The sequence below is a fragment of the Fistularia commersonii genome, chromosome 2, assembly GCF_037954325.1.
Source record: "Fistularia commersonii isolate RoL2024-O1a breed Wild chromosome 2, RoL_Fcom_v1.0, whole genome shotgun sequence".
NCBI classification, from domain to species: domain Eukaryota; kingdom Metazoa; phylum Chordata; class Actinopteri; order Syngnathiformes; family Fistulariidae; genus Fistularia; species Fistularia commersonii.
Genome location: NC_141285.1, coordinates 21,660,906 through 21,680,313, shown reverse-complemented (window position 1 = coordinate 21,680,313; position 19,408 = coordinate 21,660,906). Strand labels below are relative to the sequence as shown.

The following is a 19,408-nucleotide window of genomic DNA, read 5'->3' as shown; positions in this document are numbered from 1 at the left end:
AGAGGCTGTCATGACAAAGATACCTGCTCGATTCTCGACATTTAATGGAGCCAATCGGAGACCGATCATGTTCCTAAGAACTAGTCTCAGTGATGCTGGGCTAAAACCAAAAGATTTTCACGGTCGCATTCTAAAAAACTGAAAGTTGAAAGGAAATTTTAGGAGTTTCGGAGTCTGGCGGTGCTCCGGTCATCTCAGGTGGTAATCTGAGCTGTTTTAGATCCGTCTTTCCAGGTCTCGGGCTTTCAACCATATCAAAAGTGTTCGAAATTATCACAAGTCTTTCGTTTTTTTACAGTGCCGTAAGACAATCAACAACCAATCGATGACAAAACCTGAAACCTGGTGGACAGAGCGGTATCGGTGGTCTCCCCAGAGCGGTGGTGGCGGCAGAGACGGTATCTGTCGGAGGTATGGACGAGCGGGAACGGCGACGGACGTCTCGATCAGTGCGGAGCGTCCGGAGTGGATGGTGGAGCTGTGGGCGGAGCGGCCGGGTTTGGACGGCGTCAACTCTCCGACGTGCTGAGAAGGAAGCGCGGCGGAGCGAAATAGCAAAAGCTCTGCAGATACCTGGAGAAAACATTGCGTGGTGGGAAAAATTGCTGAAAGAATCTAGTAGTAGTCCTCTAATAGTGACCCTGTCAGCTTCACAATCTCTGTCGGAGACAAGGCAGTAAATAAAAACTCTAAAAACTAGTCGTTAGATGTGAGCGGGTATGAGATGATAGTTTTCCACAAGTCTTCCAAATCTTTTCAAAGTTTTCAAATGTGTGGGTGGTTTAAGAGCAGGGATGGAGAAAACTCCTGCCAACGTTTGTGTGTGTGTTTGCAACGTGAAGGACGAGGTGCGCCGGTAGACCGTCTGGTTACCACTCCGTCGGTGCGATGACGGTGACAGTTTCTTCGATATGTGACCAAAAGATCTGCTGAATCTTCAGTCAGTTTGGGTACATTAGTGAAGGCGAGGGGAGCGTGGCTTCTGGGAGGAGCGCCTTAAAAAGAAGTCCCAAACTGCCGGTGCCATCCAACGGACAGACCCTTTTACACCGTGGTGACTTTTTTGGGCGTTTCCAAACTACATTCGGACAGCAGAGGAACCAGGGACCTTGGACATTCAGTTCCTAGAACAACCTTAGCTCCTACTCCGAGGCAATGCTCAACAGGAACTCACATAACGTGCTTGGTGATTGGTGGAACTCCTGATACTTCTTGCAGAGCGCCATTTTTAAACGCTATTGTGCTCGGCGGTCGGATGTTTTGAGACAAAATGAACAGAAGCGACAAAGTGGTCCAGGCTCTTCTGGCCTGCTACGTCTCAAAGGGGTTTCCGTGGATCGAAGAGCAACATTAGCTAACGGCTAACGGGGTTTTTCACACGGCAAAGCAGTGCAGGGAGAAAAAGAAAAAAAAAACACCTTCTGATAATCCATGCAAAACTAAAAGGTTCCCCTGGAGGAGGAGGAGGCGAGTTCCTGGAACCAAATTCTAGCTGGACACTTCTTGGACCTTCCCTGTTTGCTAGCTACTAGCCCTATGCTTAAAAGCTGACCTGGGAATTGTAGTTTAACTGTTCGAGGAAATTTCTTTCCACCGCAAGACGTTTCAGTCGGAAAACTGCTGATCTCTGTTTGTTGTGATACTTGCGACGACTTCCGGGTCTTTCTGCATCTAAATGTGCGGCGGGGGCTCTGGCCAAAAAAAGATGGACGCCAGGAGTCATCGTCATGGGGATGAGATGACGGTCACTCTCTACAAAATAAACCCAGCTATCTCCGGTTAGAAGGCCACCACCTCTGGTTTTGCTGAACACAAAGTCGTTTTTGGGTAACCTGGTTTACAGATGAACAGATTTACAGCGGGGGTGGATTGAAAGGCGGGCGGATGAAGAGCGCCGTCCAACGGCCTGTCCGGTAACCTGACACCCGCTGGATGAAGGTCCCTGCAGGCCTCCGGATGACTGACGTGAAAGTGTGGGACGGTTACAAAACAAAACTACCGTTTTTTTTCCCTCTTCTCTTTTATCACTGCAAGCATGAGGGGTGGCACGTGCGTGCGCGTGTGCACGTTGGAGGGGACATCCGCTGTCGGTGCCTGAGAGTTTCTGCCCGTTCAAAAGGCATATCAGGACACAGAGGTATGACAGCACAGATGCCAAGCTGGCAAGTAGCTTCATTATACAAACAGGCAGAGATCCATGCCTGCGCCCGCGCGCACACACACACACACACACACACACACACATACACACACACACTCTCTCAAAGCTAAGCCGGCAGCAGCACCATGCACAGACTTACAGCACCACCAACTGGGGGGAAACACAGACGACACGGGAGCGCCGTAGCGCCGTAGCGATGCTGCACGTGTCCAAACACTTGTGTGTAAACAAGCGGCGAACAAACAGCCGCTCGGAGCGAGTGCGAAGCGAAGGTGTGTTATTCACGTAGGCCGTCTTTGTATTTGCGGCTCGCCGGCTCTCGCTACTTGGACACTTCACATTCCCTAATGTTTGTGTCATGTGGTGTGGTTATAGCTGAGCAAATGTTTTCCCACACACAGTCCAAAGGCCAGGTGATACTCACATTCACACGCTCGCACTCGCATCAACACACACACACACACACACACACACGCGCGCACACGCGCACACACACACACACACACACCATGAAAGAGGTGCAATTAGAACATCCCACTCCAATTAACCAGCTCTCTAAACAAATCCACATTAGGCCCTCCATTGTGCCTGCGCTCAAAAACAGCCACTTAGGAAAGCAGCATAAAAGCTCCAACTGTATTTCTCCTCCAGGACACACACACACACACACACACACACACACACACACACACCCTGGCAGACTTGTTGTGATTGTAGTGGCGATGGGAAGATTCTGCAATCACTTGGGGTGGAGGGAGTCGAAGGAGGGCGGGGAGGGAAGGAGGAAGAGCGGCGGCGAAGGTGGACGCCGGCGACGCCGAGAGCCCCCGGCGTCACAGAACCCGCACGGCGGGAACATCCGAATTTCAGGTCGTGGTCGCTCTTTGGAAACCAGATTCTTTCCCTGAGAAGGCAACAGGTATGAGAAGATGACAAGATTTTTTTTTTTTTCTTATTTTCATCCCCAAGATGAGTGCTAAAAAGAAAGAAAGGGTGGGATGATCCCCGGCGTCCGAGGCAGCGGCTCTCAACTGGTGGGTCGGGGGCTCCAAAGTGGGTCACTGGGCCATTTTAAGTGGGTCATAGAGAGCGAGTTGAGGGGGTGGGGGGATTATTTTGAAATCTATTGAATTTCTCATTGGAGCGACCAAAGCTAATGGCGAAGGGCTGCTTCAAGCAGCTGTGAGGCTTCGAGTCCATGAAGTACAAGTCTTATGGCATCGGACACCAATGACCTAGGCCTGTGTGTGCATGTGTGTGTGTGTGTGTGTGTGTGTGTGTCTGCGGCACTTTTGTGTTTACAACTCAAACTGCTGTAATTTCTTCACCTTCCTATGGCTGCTTGTATATTCAACATTGTGTTCCTGCACTGTCCAGCAGCAGAAACTCATTTAAAGAGAACATTTCATGAATTTCTGACGCTTACGAACGTCTGAAATTCGAGGTTGAAATATCGGTCCGGTGTTGAAAAGGCGGTAACGTCGTGACAACAACCCCTTTCGGACCGAAATGTTCTTAGAATGGTCCAACTCCAATTGCGTTCCAGGAGCTAGCCGGGGGGAACTTTTTAGTTTTGCATTCCCACGGGGAGTGAGGGAACACGCCGGGAACTGGTGTGACCCAAGGGTCTGCGACGTGCACCTTCGGCTCCACACTCAGAAGCTGAAGAAGAGGTGGCGCTTGGCAGTAGCTTAGGAGTTCCACCAATCACCAGGCGCATACGTCACCAGCCCACCTCGGAGTGGGACCTGTGCTTGGTCTTTGCTATCCGAATCACCAAAATGGGTTTGAGGAACTGCGCGGGTGATCGTAAGGACGTCTCCATTTTGTCTTGATCACCTCTGATCACAAACCTATATAGAAAGGTTACATACAATCAGTGCATATAGAACTAAACTCCCGGCAGTCTGTTAGCGGCTGGGTCACAATGAGAGAAGCTAGGTCCAGCCGCCGCGGTGGAATCTGCCGACGGCCGGCCGTGACCCCGATGACCGTAGCGCCCTCGCGGACGCGTCGAAGGATCGGTAAGTTACCGTGGGAACGGCGGCACTCGAGATGCGCGGTCAGACCCGCATGAGCGACGCGGGACTTGAAAAAAAAAAACATGACAACCTCAAGCCCCCCCCCCCCGGGAGGAACGCGCCACAGACCGTTATCCAGACGTAACAGTTCTAGCCATTGTGACAAACAAGCTGCGTTTTGCTTAATGTGACTTTTTTTTTTTTTTTTTCAAGGGAATGTAATAAAGTGGCATTTCACTGTTAACGCACGGAGCGCACGTTCTTGTCAGTGTTGGCACGCACGTTATGTGAGGCTGAATCTTAACTTTGCACAAAAAAAAAAGCTAGAATAAATGTCATTTTCTGGTGGTGGTGGTGGAGGTGGAGGGGGGCTGACAGCTCCAGCTCAACTGTGCAGCTCCGAGGTTCATAATGAGGGATCCAGGTCTCCACAGCTCAGTTACCAGAGAGGGGGCACGTTTCAGCCTCGGCGGGCAAACACAAAAGGTGTGTGGCGCCACGGCCTGCTGGGGAAGATGGAGGGACATGGGAGGGAGGAGGTGGAGGAGGGAAAATGAAGTCTGTCCGGGTACAAGTGAGCAGCCATGTGTGTCTGAGCGGAGGGAGAGGGGGTGAGGAAAGGGAGAGAGAAGTCAAAGACGACTAAAACTCTACGTAAGACTTCAGCGGGGTCCAAGTAAACAACTTCTGTGCTCGGTTAAATCAGTGTGTGTACACGTATTATATACAAACGGACACGCACGCGTTGGACCCGCTGTGTGTATGAGATGCCGCGCTTCGCTAAAAGCTCGCTCAAATCAGGCCCCCGACACGACGAAGACAACCGCGCGATGCGGCAGCGAGCGCGCCGACGACAGAATTAACCCCGGCGGGCCGAAGCCCCCCGGCAGAAGTGCTACAGCTAGTTAGCGATTAGTGCCGTCTCTCAGGGGGCCACTTGAAAATCAGTTAAACCCCCCCCTTCCCTCAGAGGGCTACGCTAACTCGCATTAGCATTTAGCACGGGCATTAACGTCAACACCTACTTTAGCATTAGCACCGCCAGCTGACAGTTAAGGGCCCCCGCGGGGCTATTTAGGGAGTCTCTAGACGGAGGGAGGCCGACTGAGTGAACAAGTCCGTCGACTCTCCCAGTTTGTGCATCAAAGTGAGCTGCGCAGCAAGCTAATGGGCGCTTAGATAAATAGCTGACACATTAGCCGCCGCCACAGCGACATGTTGACATACTAAACGCTGACAGTCAGCTGTTCTCGCCCTGCGTCGGAATGTCTGACTAAATAATTCCGGGAGCAAAGATTCACTGTTTAACTGAGGACACTGGTTGAACTGGAGATGCTAAATTGCCCAGATGCATGAATGAGGGAGTGAATGGTTGCATGAAATTGTATGACGTGCCAACAAATGAGAATAGGGTTGTGCGTCTCTATATGTGGACCTGTGATTAGTCCGGGTTGAAAAAAAAAAGATTAAATTAAAAAAAGATAAGTATCACCTGAGCACTTCAAATTTATTTTGTGTCCTTAAAGCTGAAATGTGATTTTTAAAAAAAAAAAAAAAAAAAGACTACGTCTTTACACGGGGCTCCGTGATAGGACCAGGGTGAACTCCACCAGTCACCCTATGAAGGCAGTGATAGTTTCCAGCCATAAGTGGTAAAGCTTAGGAAATTTAGATAAAAAGCATGTAAAAAGATTTTTATATTTGTATGAAGCATACAGTTTCAATTTGAAAAAAAAAAAAAAAAATCCACGTAGCACTTAAAATCTATTTTGTGTTAAGCGAAAATAAGACATGCAGTTAAAAAAAAATGAACAAATGGTCGTACATCTGTACATGGGGCCCCGTGATTGGTCCAGGGTGAACTCCGTCACCCAGGGAAAAGTACAAGCCTCCAGCCATACATAATGACTGACAAGCTGAGGAAATTGAAATAAAAAGCATGTAAAAACCCTTTGATATTACCAAGAGATAGCTCTTGGTTTCCCAGAAAATTTCTAGTTTTTTTCTATAAAAAAAAAAAAAGTGGTTCAATTTAAAAATAAAAAAAATATCCCCTGAGCTACTCAAATTTGTTTTGTGTTAAGCTGAAAAAGGAAATAAAAGAAATTTAAAAAAAGAATCCTGGTAAACACAGTGAGAAATTGTATTCATGTGAGTTTTACATCTGTTAGAAATTGGAAAAACCAATCCAGAGTGTTTGGAACGGAGCCGACCATATTCCCTTCAGTCCGCGGAGCCATTTGCATTGCTGCTGCACAACATACTAATCAAATTAATCATCTACTTGGTTTTAAAGCATCATCGGGGACTTTCACACACACACAGACACACACACACGCACACACACACGCACACACCTGTTCACTTGCTCCTTTGGAGGTGCACCGGTGGTGCACTTCATGGGTACAAGAGGGAAGAGAGCCAAATTAACTAGCCTGCGCTAATCACTTAGCACTCTAATGAAAGCGGCGCCTCTGTGCCCCCCGTGCAGGAAAACAGGTTGAATCAAACAAATAAATGAATGAATAAACAAAAATGGCCCTTCTAGCTTCTTCAAACCCTTATGTTCTGCTTTAAGAAGCGGCTTTAAAAAAAAAAAAAAGCTCAATCAATGCAGCTGCTCTGTGTATTCCCGGCGACGTTTGCCACCTGCTTCTCGCCAAGGCTGAAACCTTCACGACGATTCCAGGTCTATGAGTTTGTTTTCCCTTCGCGCCGCCTCGGTGTAATAAAAGACACGCATCGCAACCGCAGCTGTAGAGTCGTACCCGGCTGATCTGCGGCCGCGCCACCGACCCCGAGTCGATTTGCTGTCCTTGCAGCGGTGGGGAGCTGGGGCGAGGGGGGTCACGCCGTGTTATCCGCTAAAAATCAAAGTGTTCTGTGCATTTGGAGCGGGACGCCGGAGCTCCTCAGAGGGAAACAGGTGCGGCGGGTCAACTGAACAACTGGTTTTTCAGACATCTTGTTGTGTTATTGTCTTGCGGGAGAATAACCGTCGCAGTGACATCAGAGAAAGTGTGACAGTAGCCTTTTGTGAGTTTTCCGGGGAAGTCGGCGTCCAAGCATTGCAGCCAGCTTCAAGGTCTGTGGGTGTGCGGGGAGGGACGTTTGGGGGGGGGGCTTATGTGTGTGTTCTGGTGTTACATGGTTGAAGGGTATGCTGAGCTAAGGCGCCGTAGGAGACTTCGCCCGGAGGGGTACATTGGGGTTTGGTGACTTAAATGGAGAAAAATCCAATAATTGTATCCGTCCAGAGGGAGGGCGAGCTTTTAGGTAGGGGAAGGGCCTGTTATTACTCTCTTTTTTTTTTTTTCTTCCCCCCCTTTTCAATTCATCCGCTAATTCCACGGTGAGGGGGTAACCTAAGAAAGGGAGGGCATGGACTGGAGGGACATGAGGGTGACGGGCTGAGCTCGCTGTTAAAGTATGTCCTTGTAATTAGCTGAGTATTAGCAGTGGTGACAATGCAAGAGCACTGAGCAGGGAGGCACCCTTTAACGCTCTACTCATTTCCTGAACTTAATCCCTGCTGCTTACTGGTAATAGCGCGCACGCATCTGGACACATGCACGTACACACACTTGCACCGATTTTTTTTCCCTATCAGCTGCACAGCGGGAGGGGTGGGTCTTCTTGAGAAAAAGCTACAATCCCGAAAAGCTCGCTGGCGGAAACGGCGCGCTTCGTGCACGGAAACGTCTCAATCTATTGGACTTTTGGTTTGCCGGAACATATTTGAGAAAGGAGGATAAGTCGCAGTTGTTCTTGTCTTGTCGGCCTCGTCTGCAAATCGGCGTCAAGTTGCTTGCAGAATGATAGCGGTGACTGTTTACTCCTTGAGCGTCAAAGAAACCTCCCTGAAAACGACACAACACTTCGGGCAAGTCGCCGTTCCTTGTTTTCTCGCCGGTGACTGCATGGCGGAGACAAGGTGGGGGGCAATTATTTTCGATTAAGTCAACCGGCAACTCTTTCAACGTGCCTCTGAGCCACTCCGGTGTCGCTCGCACTCGCTCCGACCCCCCAGCTCTGCACAGCAAAGTGGTCGCATTCTGCAGGCACGGCGAGCAGCGCTTGTGCAACTTGTGCTCGCTGCGAATGTGACGGAAACGAAACACCGTCACGACGCTTACGGTCCGCCGTCCGAGTTGAACCGCAGAAGAGACAAAAGCGCATCATCCCTGCATAACTAGCGAGATTTGAACTCTGACAAACTGCTCCAAGTTGATTCGCTCGTTTCTGATGAATACCCCTTTCCCTCTACAAAAACAACCCCCCCCCCCCCCACCACCACCAAAAAAAATGGCGGATATTATGCCTGGTTGCATAAATAAAAACTCTCGTAGTGGAAGCAAAGCTTTCGCCGAGCGGTCGCGGTCGGGAAAATGTCCAAAGGTCACCCCGCCGGAAGCTACCATAGACTCACATTGATTGTTATTATGTGTTTTGTGCAGGATGTCCTTCAAAGTGCACTCGGTGGCTCCGTCCTACTGAGACGGCGGCGTCCACAAAGAGCTCGAAAACGCCGTCTGGAGCCCGTCAGAGAAAGATTCTGACCAGTGCATCCAAAAACAAAGGAGCGGCCTTCGACACTTGTACCGTCCGCTTGTATTTTCCAAGACACCAATGGATAGTCATGTCCTGATAAGACGTGGACATTTTCACTGATATCATTAGTTTTATTGCCATTTATTTCCCATTGATTCGTGTCGCTTTAAATATCTGTGTTTTTTAATGGCCTCAAAGGGATAACGGAGTGATATCACAATGGTTTCAATGAGGGATGAAGGATGTCTTCCATTATCCTGGATAGTAAAAGTAAAGGAACTGGTCAACACTGTAGATTGTTGCAAACAGGTGATCAAGTTATTAGTGAACCTATGTAAAATCCTAACCGGAGGAGGTGTAAATGCCGACGGCTCATTCAGCTGTCAACCCCAACCCGAGTTCCTAACCCTAAAGCTAAATTTAACTCTCCAACCAAAAGTCGGACAAGCTTGGGAGGCACCATTGGAAAGCCCACTCAAGACAATGTGGGGGTAAGTCCAATTTCCATCACTTCATCTCATAAGGTTGTTTGTTTAGGATCACCGCTTTGGTGATAGTGGTTAGAACCCCCGAACCTTAACCCAAATCCTTCCAAACTAGTGTCAATCATCTAGTTAATAGAGCACAAACATGGTACCAATGGAAAGCCCACCTTAACCAGAACCTTAACTCTAATACAAACCCTCACTGTAGCTCCAGCCTTAATCCTAACCCTAATGCTTAACCAAACTGAATAACTGAAAATAGGTCTGGATGTAGTGCCGTTGGAAATACTACTCCAGACATTTCCATCGCTCTCGGCTCTTCAGATAAACCATTTTGAGGATCACAACTGTGGCGGTAATAACCCCTTAAAATTGGCCCTAAACCTTCAAAACTGGTGTCAGTCATCTAGAGCACCGGACTGCAAACTTTGGTAGCGGTACAAAAGGAAAGTCCACATTGACCAGAGTCCATACCCTCATCCTAAGCCGAACCCTCCAGCCAAATGTCTAAGCCCAACATCAACAGGTACGTCCGTTTCAACTATCATCAAACATCTCTGCGAGCATACCTTCCAGGCTACCTTTACATCGTCATGGTTGTTTAGCAGTACAACCACCGGAGGGCGGTGCAGAGTCCAGCGTTTCGGACAATAACAAAAATGAGGCATGAGTGGCGGCACAGCAGACGACATCTGCCTGTGCAAACATTAAGTACAAGGCGCCATGAGGACAGAGAATTCTTCTCGGTTTTACCGACACCATGTTTCCTCCTTCTACTACTTGTACCTTCTGCGCAACAGCGCCTCCCTACGACGTCCGATGGTACTGTTACGTTTGCAGCATTTGGCTACATGCCCACAAGCTCCCCGAGAACATACAAGATTGCGGAGGGAATGAATGCAGAGGGCGTCCCTCCGACTGGAGGGTTGGTGGTTTGATCCCCTGATCCTCCTGTCTGCGTCCTTGGACAAGTAGCCCAACCTCCCAGGCTTGGTTAGCATTTTGCACGACACGTCACGGCGCTGCAAGGATGACGCAGCCTTTCAAACACCATCCAGAGGTCGAGGGAACTCGAGCAACTCGGGGAGGATCTGTTTATTTTCCTTTAGTTTAATAAAAGCAGATGCGGAAATGTTCATCCCTTCCAAACTTACGAGACATATCACTGCCACAGTATCGGTGCAAATAAGAGCAATTTGCATATCATTTATTTTTTTGTAATTTGGACTGAATACAAAACGGAAATCCAGATAAATAAAAAATTGTTTTTTGGGGGGGGGGGGGGGGGGGGGGGGGGGGGAGGACGCGCGCCGCTATCTATTTTATTTTTTGTTGTTGCCGTTAAAGCTCGGATTCTGGTCGCACTCATCTGGTATGCACGTCATCGCCTCAATCACAAGATGAAGTGAAGTAAACCGGGGAGAAATCAGCATCGGCTCTGAGGAACGGCGGGTAACGAGAACACGGGCCGGTTTCATTAGATCGGAGGCGGCCGGCGCCGTATTTTTTCCTCCACGCTGATTTTTGCTCCATTAGCTTGAATCAAAATTGTAAGAGACACCTGAGCTCAGTCCAGAGCTCGCCAGCGGAGAGCCATTTCTATAGAGAATATGCTATAAACAGCACAGGGGGGGACCGCAAACCTTGTCACTGACACAACAGTCTGAGCGATAGCGTGTGTCCGTCGATATGTGTGTGTGCGTGCACCGGCTCTCAGTCTAGCACTATTGTCTAACAAGGTATAATTAGCACTACGGCACAATGAATTAGCATAATTATGCAAACAGGGCTGTGCTAAAGGCTTGGCACAAGGGGAGGCTACAGGAGGGAAAGGGCGGGGCTATTACGATACTCTCACAATCGCACCGAGATAACACATTAAACCCGTGCGTATGACTGACATTCGGAATAAAAACACACACACACCTGTGAAAGACCGGGACAGGAAGTGACAGGAACACTAGTATGTCATCAGCGTAGAGTGACGTTCGCGCCAAGCCGGCATAAAATCACCGACATCCCCGCCACCCCCGCACCTTCCCGATCGGCCCGACGTCGAACCAAACGGCGCCTAGAGACGACGGGCCGGGCGCCCCCTTTCCCCGGGCTCCCTCCCCTCGCAACGCTGACATTCTGAGCTTATAGTATTTGCCAGCGGGGTGATAGGTGAAGCCTGTGGGAGATAATAGGGATGACTGAGAGGCTGAAAGGCTGAAAGGCGAGTAGCAATTCAGACAATGACAGCTGTGGTGAAGAAGCCTCTATTAGGCTTCATTAGGATGCTTGGCTCTTGATTACACACATACACACATTCAAGTTGGCGTGCGTGCACACACACACACACACACACACACAAACACAATGTTGTCGCCCTCAACAGCATCAAATTTTGAAAATACACACTTTCCAACCGTCTGTCCTGAGCAAGCCACGCATAAGTCTTTTTAAGAATAATGACATTTCTGTCGGTAAACGCGTTAATTCCTCTTTTGGAGCATTTCGGTGCATCTCAAGCCGGGGTTTGTTTGCGCGACAAGTAACCGTCGAGCCAAACAAGACGTCTCTCCAGAAGCTGCACCGTGTCAACAAGCTCCCGCTAAGCCCCTGTGCACACACGTCCTCCTGCGCATTCTCAGCCACCCGACCCCAAGGGTTCTGCATTGTGTGCTAAAATCCTGATCCCTATAGGAAACAAGCACCCCTGAAACCCCAAACACTCGTGCAAATTTCCCTCACAATTGCAAGAGCCTTCGGCCAGCCCAAAGTACCGGCGGGGTCAGGAGTTCAGAGTTCAAAAAGTTCTGCGTTTAAGACGCTCCCGGGTTGCCGGAGGAGCCCACCGGAGCTGCTACGTCGTCAGACTTTACATTTTGATAAGAATTTCCAGGGTGAAAGTGAATTTCAGCATGTATATCTGAGCGGTTTATGTTTCCAACTGCAAGTGATTGTACCTAAACACACCAATTCTTGTTTGGTGAAGACATTTTTTGGGTCATACTGTTTTTTACAAGTTCAACTTATGTCTGGTACAATTTAGGGCCTCCAATCGAGTGGTCTCAGATGTAAATAGTAGTAAATAGATAGGAGGGGATTATCGGAAATGAATAAATAAAGATACCGTAAGGCGCACCGTACTAAGAGGCGCAGTCTCAGTAATGCGTGCCATTACTGTATTTAACACACACATAAGGCACACGTAATTGTAGGGCGCGGGTTTTCCACACCCACACTTCCCCCTGTAACGTTCTCATGGTCGTCGTCAATGTTAGTGATGTGGCTGAGCTGGATGTGTTTGTTGGCGATGTGTTGGAGCAGAGGATGGCCAGCTTTTCATTATAATCCGCCGGAAGTTCCTGCGCTACCGTAGAGCTGGTCTGGGTGGAAAAATGGCACCGTTTCATAAAACGAAAGCACCAAGGCGGACCTCCTTGGAAATGTTCAATAATCATTTCGTCTGCTAGCGTTACTGCTTTCCGTTGAAACTCGCTCTTTGCCCGATGATCCACTGCTCGAGTCTTTCCTCCAAGTCGGGCCACCTCGCCTTACGTCCGCGGAAACTCAGCTGGGTCTTCTTGACCTGTCGGAGCTCGTTTTCCGGTTCCCTCCACTTGCGAACCATCGATTCATTAATCTTAAATTCTCTCGCGGCGGCTCGATTTCAATGTTCCTCCGCGTAGCTGATGGCCTTCAGTTTAAACTGTGCTTCATAAGCGTGTCTCTTTGCCGTTTTCAGGGTTGTTAAAACAACGATGTTCCGCATGACCCACATACCCGTTCTTTTATATACAACCAACGCCCACACTTTCCCCATTTAACGTTCTCGTGGTGTTCTCTTCTACGTCCGTCTTACAACAACAACGCCAACAGGGCGTGGCGCACATAAAAGTCTTCGATTTTTATTCAAAATGTGCGGCGTGCCCTGTTTGCGTTGTTGTTGTAGGCGGACGTTTTGAATAAAAATCTAAGTCTTTTATGTGCGCCTTATAGTCGTGAAAATACAGCAATAAATATAAGCGTTGTCAAGGTTTTAGTCCGATTGCCACAGGCAAGAAGGAGCTCCTGTGACGGCGAGGGTCTCGGCTGCCTCAGGAAGTAGAGGCCACTCTGGGCCGTCTTGTTGCCTGCACTGGAGTGTTTTTGTCCCGTTGGGTTTGTTGTCGATGTTTCAAAACTGAATCTTCGGCGCAGACGACGCTTTGTTCCCCACACGGACCCCAGTTGCGGGTCGTGCGCTCCACACTTGGGCCTTCAGTAGTGCTCCGTTTTGTCAAGCCAACCCTAAATAACTGTTTCATGGCTATAAAAACAATCTTATTATGCAGCGATGCAGTATAAAGAGCCGTTACATCGGAGAGATAACAATAAATGCTGCTGCTGAAGAAACAAACCCGGAGTGCGCTAGTCTCCTTCTACTGCAGCGACGACTGTGACACACATAAACAAGCAACGATAATACTCTCATAAAAGTATTATTAAGGAAAATAGAAACATTTTACTCGCCAAAAATTCGGATTATTTGTGCGAAAAAAATCCATCCTCCTTTCTTTCCTCAAAAAGAGTTCAATTACTCTGTCATATAGATTACCCGTGCGCTTCGGATCCATCGAGAAGTCCTTTTCTATCGCCGTCAAAGCTGAACGTCAAGCCTGTGGTATTTCTGGGATAAGTTTGAATTCACTTTAGGGCTGAAAATGACCACCGAACCGCCAATACGCTGCCACAACTTTAGACATTCATTTCCGACCGGTAACATCTTCGAATCTGTTAAACCGCTCCTTGACACCTGTGCCCGTTACATAACGCAAGACCAGCGCGAGCTGTGCTCCGTTCAGCTGTCGATTCACTCTGGTTTCCCCAAAAGTTTTGGACGGCACCGTTCCTTTTAAATGTCCAGCGGTTCTCCGGTGTCTCATTGCCACCTCGGTTTGGCGAGTCAAATTTGCAAACCCAGCGTGGCTCCGAACACCATGTCGATCAGTTGCAAATAACAAGCGCTCGCGGCAATACAATTTGCGGAGTTCCTCGGAGCCTGTGAGCCAGGGGTGCCGCTCGCCGTTAGCAGACTGAAAGTGACAGAGAAATCCTTTTCCTCGCTGTAACAGGCCTGCTGGCTTCGGAATTATCTGACCCTTCTTAACAACATCCAGCTATTCTTTCAACTTGAAAATGGCTCTGACAATAAATCTGCGACCACATCCATTTCTTCGCTACCTTCTTCCTCCCATCATGGGTTGACAAATTAGCTATTATATCCATACAACTGTATTTGTTTTCATGCAGCTTGCTACAGATGCAGCCTGCTAGCTCTGGCTAGCACACTCTCTGACTATCCAATCAGAGGGTGTGTGACACGCTGACATTACTGTCCCCTTCTAGAAGGCCTTGGCGTCGCAGCTCAAATCTGATTGGTTGCAGCAACGGTTTTAACGGCATTTATTTCTCGCTAGAGCGCCTGCAAATCTCATTCTGCAGGCCTCCAGGCAGATTTCTTTGAGTTTGACCCAGCCTGGCAACACATGATGGCTGAAATGTGATTGGTTAAATGCTTTAATATGAAAATACATGTCGGGAAGAAGCACAGCCGGGGAAACAGCTATGAAAGGAAGCGGACAGACCATTTGGAATGATTTAATAAGTATTCATGGACAAGATATAATTAAAGTCAGTCTGTGATTCAGATATTTTTTAGGCCAGCAGCGAAGGCCTTGCAGGCCCTGACGGCCCGTCACCGACGGACCTTGAGCTCTTTAAAAAATATACTCCGGCAGATTCCTGATGCTGCACCAGTAGACAAGCAAAACAAAGTGGAGGACGGCACTTTTTTGTTTTCCGTAGGTTTAGGGGGCCGCTCAGGTTGCGCGCCGGCGTGCGCGCTCTCTATTCACCGCCGTATTTTAACGGTATCTGATAAAAACGAAGAGGAATCAAGGCCCCGGATTTTAATTTGCTCTCGGAGCGCGGCGTGCCCCCGCGGCGCCCATTAAACTCCGACTGGATCTTAGACATTCAGAGGGCTCGTCGTCGGAGCGGTCTCAGCCGTGACATCTCTACTCTCCTTTCACTAAAACACACTTCATTTAGAGCCCTTTGTCTGGCGTTCTTGAAACCACTGACTCCAGCTCATTGTCGCCTTAAGAAATGACATATTGTTCACGTACGCGCACAGTGGTGAGGCAAACACAATGGCGGCGAGGGAAGGTCATGCTGGGAGGGGGTGAAGGGGGGGGGGGGCGATTTTAAGCTGAGTCCACATTTTGGAGGCGGCGGGCTAATCCGGCCGGGCTTTTTAGCCCGCTATTCAGGAGGACAAGGACCCCTAGGATTTGGGCTTGTCCACACCTCAGGGGTGGGGGATTATCAAGATAGCGGGGAAGGCGGTGGAGGGCGCCACACTGGACCAGGGGTAGCGGTGGCGTGCAAGCTGGGGGCTTTTTTTTTTTTTTTTTTTTTAAAGTATAACGCACATCGGTATATCTTTGAGTTGGTCGCGGCGTCCGTGTGAATGTGTGAACGCGGCTGTGTATTTAGAGGGGTTTCTCTCTGATTTCCAACCCCAAACACACACCCCAGGGCTTTGACAGGGTCACCTCTTCGCCTTTCAGAGCCTCCTCTCAACCAGGCCTAATTGATCTCACGCATTACTAGTCCCAAACATGGAATGGAGAACAGGGGGGAGATGGCCGGCTCATTGTCTGAGGAACAAGATCTCCTCCTCACACACACAAGCACACACACACACACGCACACACGCACAAACACACACCTTGCTACATTTGTGAGGACCCTTACCGGCAGGGCGCAACGCCTGTTGTCCCAACCTGAGGATTGAAACTTTTATGATGCCGGACGGCAAATCCGAAAAAAAAAACGAGCCGGAGTTAAGAGTTTAGGACTGGGTTCGTCTTGCAGAGCTAACAGATGAGGTGGTCATGCGGTGGAGTAATCGAATCAGACCAGTTCGGGCCGCTTCGCTTTCTTACACAAATTGCGAGAGTGCCTTGATAGCGGTCAAGACATTGCCAGTGGAGACATTTATAAAAGGTAATTCTGTATTTTCGGTTATTCAGTTGCCATTTAAGTCCGGTGCCTAGAGTAGACGGTGTTGAGTCGGACCAATGCATCGTAACACCTGCCCACCGCCTTCACGTGTTGACGGGATGTTTGTTGAGCATTCAGCCGCGCTCGATCGGCCGTCCGTGAGCCGCGGAGGAACGCGTTTTGGGGAAAAACCGGTTCCGGCTAGCCGCCGCGGGATAACAAAACATTTACACCAACCTATCATAACAACTTACTCATCGGTTAGCGGCGTTGTATGAACACAGAACCGACTAAAGCTGTCAAAATGGCCCCAAAAAAAAAAAAAAAAAGGTTGTCATGGCAGCGACTTCATCCAAGCGGTGTCCTCATAAAGACAGAAAAGGTCTGCGCAGTACCTCAGGCATGCCCGAACGCCCCCCTCCCCGTCCCCGGCTGTGCTAATCCGCCGGCCGAGTCGGGAACTCAGTTACCCATCTGGCCAAGCGTGACTCAAGCTGAGAGGAGAGGGGGATGAGGGGCCGAGGAAAGTGGAGAAATGCGGGGGAGCTGGGGGGAAGAGGGGGGGTGCGACCGGCAGATCTGCAGTGGTGGTGGTGGGGGGGTGAATGGGATGGGGGGGGGCGCTCATTAATACATTACACCTCCTGCAGGAGGCGGGCAAGGACAAAAGAAGATATTGTTGCTCGGTGAAAAGCTGACAAGGTGGTCGTCTCTCTCTCTCTCTGGAGACAAAATTAAAGGCGTCTATCCTTTTCTCTCTCTGCGGAGAAAAGGAGTCATAAATGCCGGCGGGCTGCAACCTCTGACCCCCCACGGGCCCCGGCCCTTGGCCTTCACCTCTAATCAGAGTGTCCGGTTCAAGCTAACCCCGCGACCTTTGACCCCGGCCTGTACCGCGGCAATGGCCCCGATACGAAGTGGATCTGGCGAGCGACGGGCGACGCCTGTCCCTCGGGTGGAACGTCCGATGCAAAGAGCGCATCCTGTCACTTTGACCGTCGACGTCTTTTCCGAGCGAAATAAAGCTGGGTTGTAACAGACGTGTATGAAAATCCACCGTGCGTGTGTGTGTGTGTGTGTGTGTGTGGCTGAAGAATACGCCGCTGACACAGATATAGTGAGGAGCCATCAAGACGTATGAGAACGGTTCAAATCCGCAGCAGCCTGGCTTTGACTTCACCCGGGCATTTTACGGCCCGCGGGCCACATCCGGCCCGTATTGCCAAACTGTTTTCTCATTTCCCAGAATATTTTTATTCGATCATTTGAATTTAGAAACTCCTTATTGTATCCTGTTGTTTGATTTTATATGGATGATTACATCCAAAATAATGTCGGCACATTTATAGGGTCATTCATTATTTTAAAGTTGAAATAAATTGCCAAAAAAAATGTAAAGATTTAAATTGCGATTTTCATTTTGTTCAATTTACATGATAGCTAGTTGGCCTGCGCTTAAAAATGAATTGCCAAAATAATTGCCCACCCCCGAGTTTCACTGCGTCATGAAATTCGTCTCTAATTCTGTCACAGGAAAAAACATCATGCTGCTTTTGTACCATTTACCGTTATGGTACGACTTACTGACCTTTAGCACTAAACTGCACGAAAAACAAAACCTCTGCTTCTCCTCTCAAATGACACATATTTATACATTTCAGTCTTCATGCCGTCAAACGTCTCGTCTTTTCACCTCACCAGCGGTTTGTATATGCCTGCATTTCATACCTTATGGTTTAATGTTTACTATTTGATATAACTGCACTTTACTGTTAAATTTGCATTCAATTATTATCATTTTGGTAACTTCATGTCACTGTGGGATTGTGAGAAATGTCCTCTCCATTCCTCAGCGTGAGACTTTAAGCCGACTTTGAAACAGCCACCTGGTTCTACGTTCGGACCCGGACGGTGATCGGGCTGCACGTCAAAACCGCCGGGAACACCTCAACGCCGCGCGCCGGAGAAATAAGCGGCGCCGGGACCGGAGGAGGCGTTGTCAGACCTCTAGCCGACAACGTCGCGCTCGCGTTTGAGAGATGAAAATGCACTCACAGACGTTGCCGGTGTTGTCGAAACTGTTGAGCACTTCGTTAACTCGGAGAGGCCCCTGGTTATCTCTGAAAGACACATGCAGAGAGAGAGAGAGAGAGAGGGAGAAAGAAAGGCGAGTGTAACGCAGCAGCCAGAGGACGGCAGATTGTGCCTTTTTTCGCTCGCGGGCAAACAAAACAAAACCCCCGAAAAAAAAATCTCGATTGCCGTTTTTAATCCCCCGCCGCCGCTCCGGAGACGAGGTTAAAGAGAGACATTACGGGGGTGATGCTGCAAAGTGATTGCACGTCGGCCGGGAGGGAGACGCCGACGTCTCCTCTCATTTCGCGATATAAATAACACGAGCTCTTGGGGGGATTCTCTGCTCCCCCCCGCCTGCCGCTGAGCAAACACGGCCCAGGATGTCATGTCGCACTTAAGGGGTCGAGCTCAAAGTCTTTATTTTGTCGTCCACGTGTTTGCACGGGATGCACAGGACTACCTGTGAGCCACCGGTTGCTAGTTGAACGCTCCGGATGCACGGCTGCCCGTCACGTTCCGGGTAGGTTATCTAAACCAATATCTCCTGAGATTAGCCGCTCATCTGCTCAGCTTCTGCTTCATGTGTTTGATGAAAAAGGAGTCAAAGTGGAGGCATGTTGGAAATACTTCAAAAAAAAAAAAAAAATTTAGGAAAAAAAATATAAATACACACACACACACACACACATATATATATATATGCATTTTGGGAGTTGTGTTGTCATAATGTTGTGTTTTATAGAAAAAAAAAAAAAAATATATATATATAAACATATACCTAGAAACAGCAAAATCAGACAAATGGAGTGTTTTAAAGTGGTCTCTTAATTTTTCCAGAAGGATTTATATACACATTTATATATATATATATATAGAAAACAAATACCTATTTATACATATCCATATGTACATATTCACAGATGCACATATATATATGTGTGTGTATATATATATATATATATATATATACAGACACAGATACATAAATATATATACACACACATACATAAATATATATATATATATATATATATATATATATATATATATATTATATACTATATCAGGTGCATAAA

The 19,408-nt window shown here is 48.6% G+C and overlaps 1 protein-coding gene across 1 annotated transcript in view; it reads right to left on the bottom strand.

Annotated features, from left to right (window-relative positions):
• camkmt (calmodulin-lysine N-methyltransferase) overlaps positions 1–19,408 on the bottom strand; it is a 111,948-nt gene that overhangs the window by 89,740 nt on the left and 2,800 nt on the right. The window contains exon 3 of the mRNA XM_086172823.1: positions 18,312–18,376. Coding sequence (XP_086028949.1) covers positions 18,312–18,376 — 65 coding nt within the window. The remainder of the gene's footprint in view (positions 1–18,311; positions 18,377–19,408) is intronic.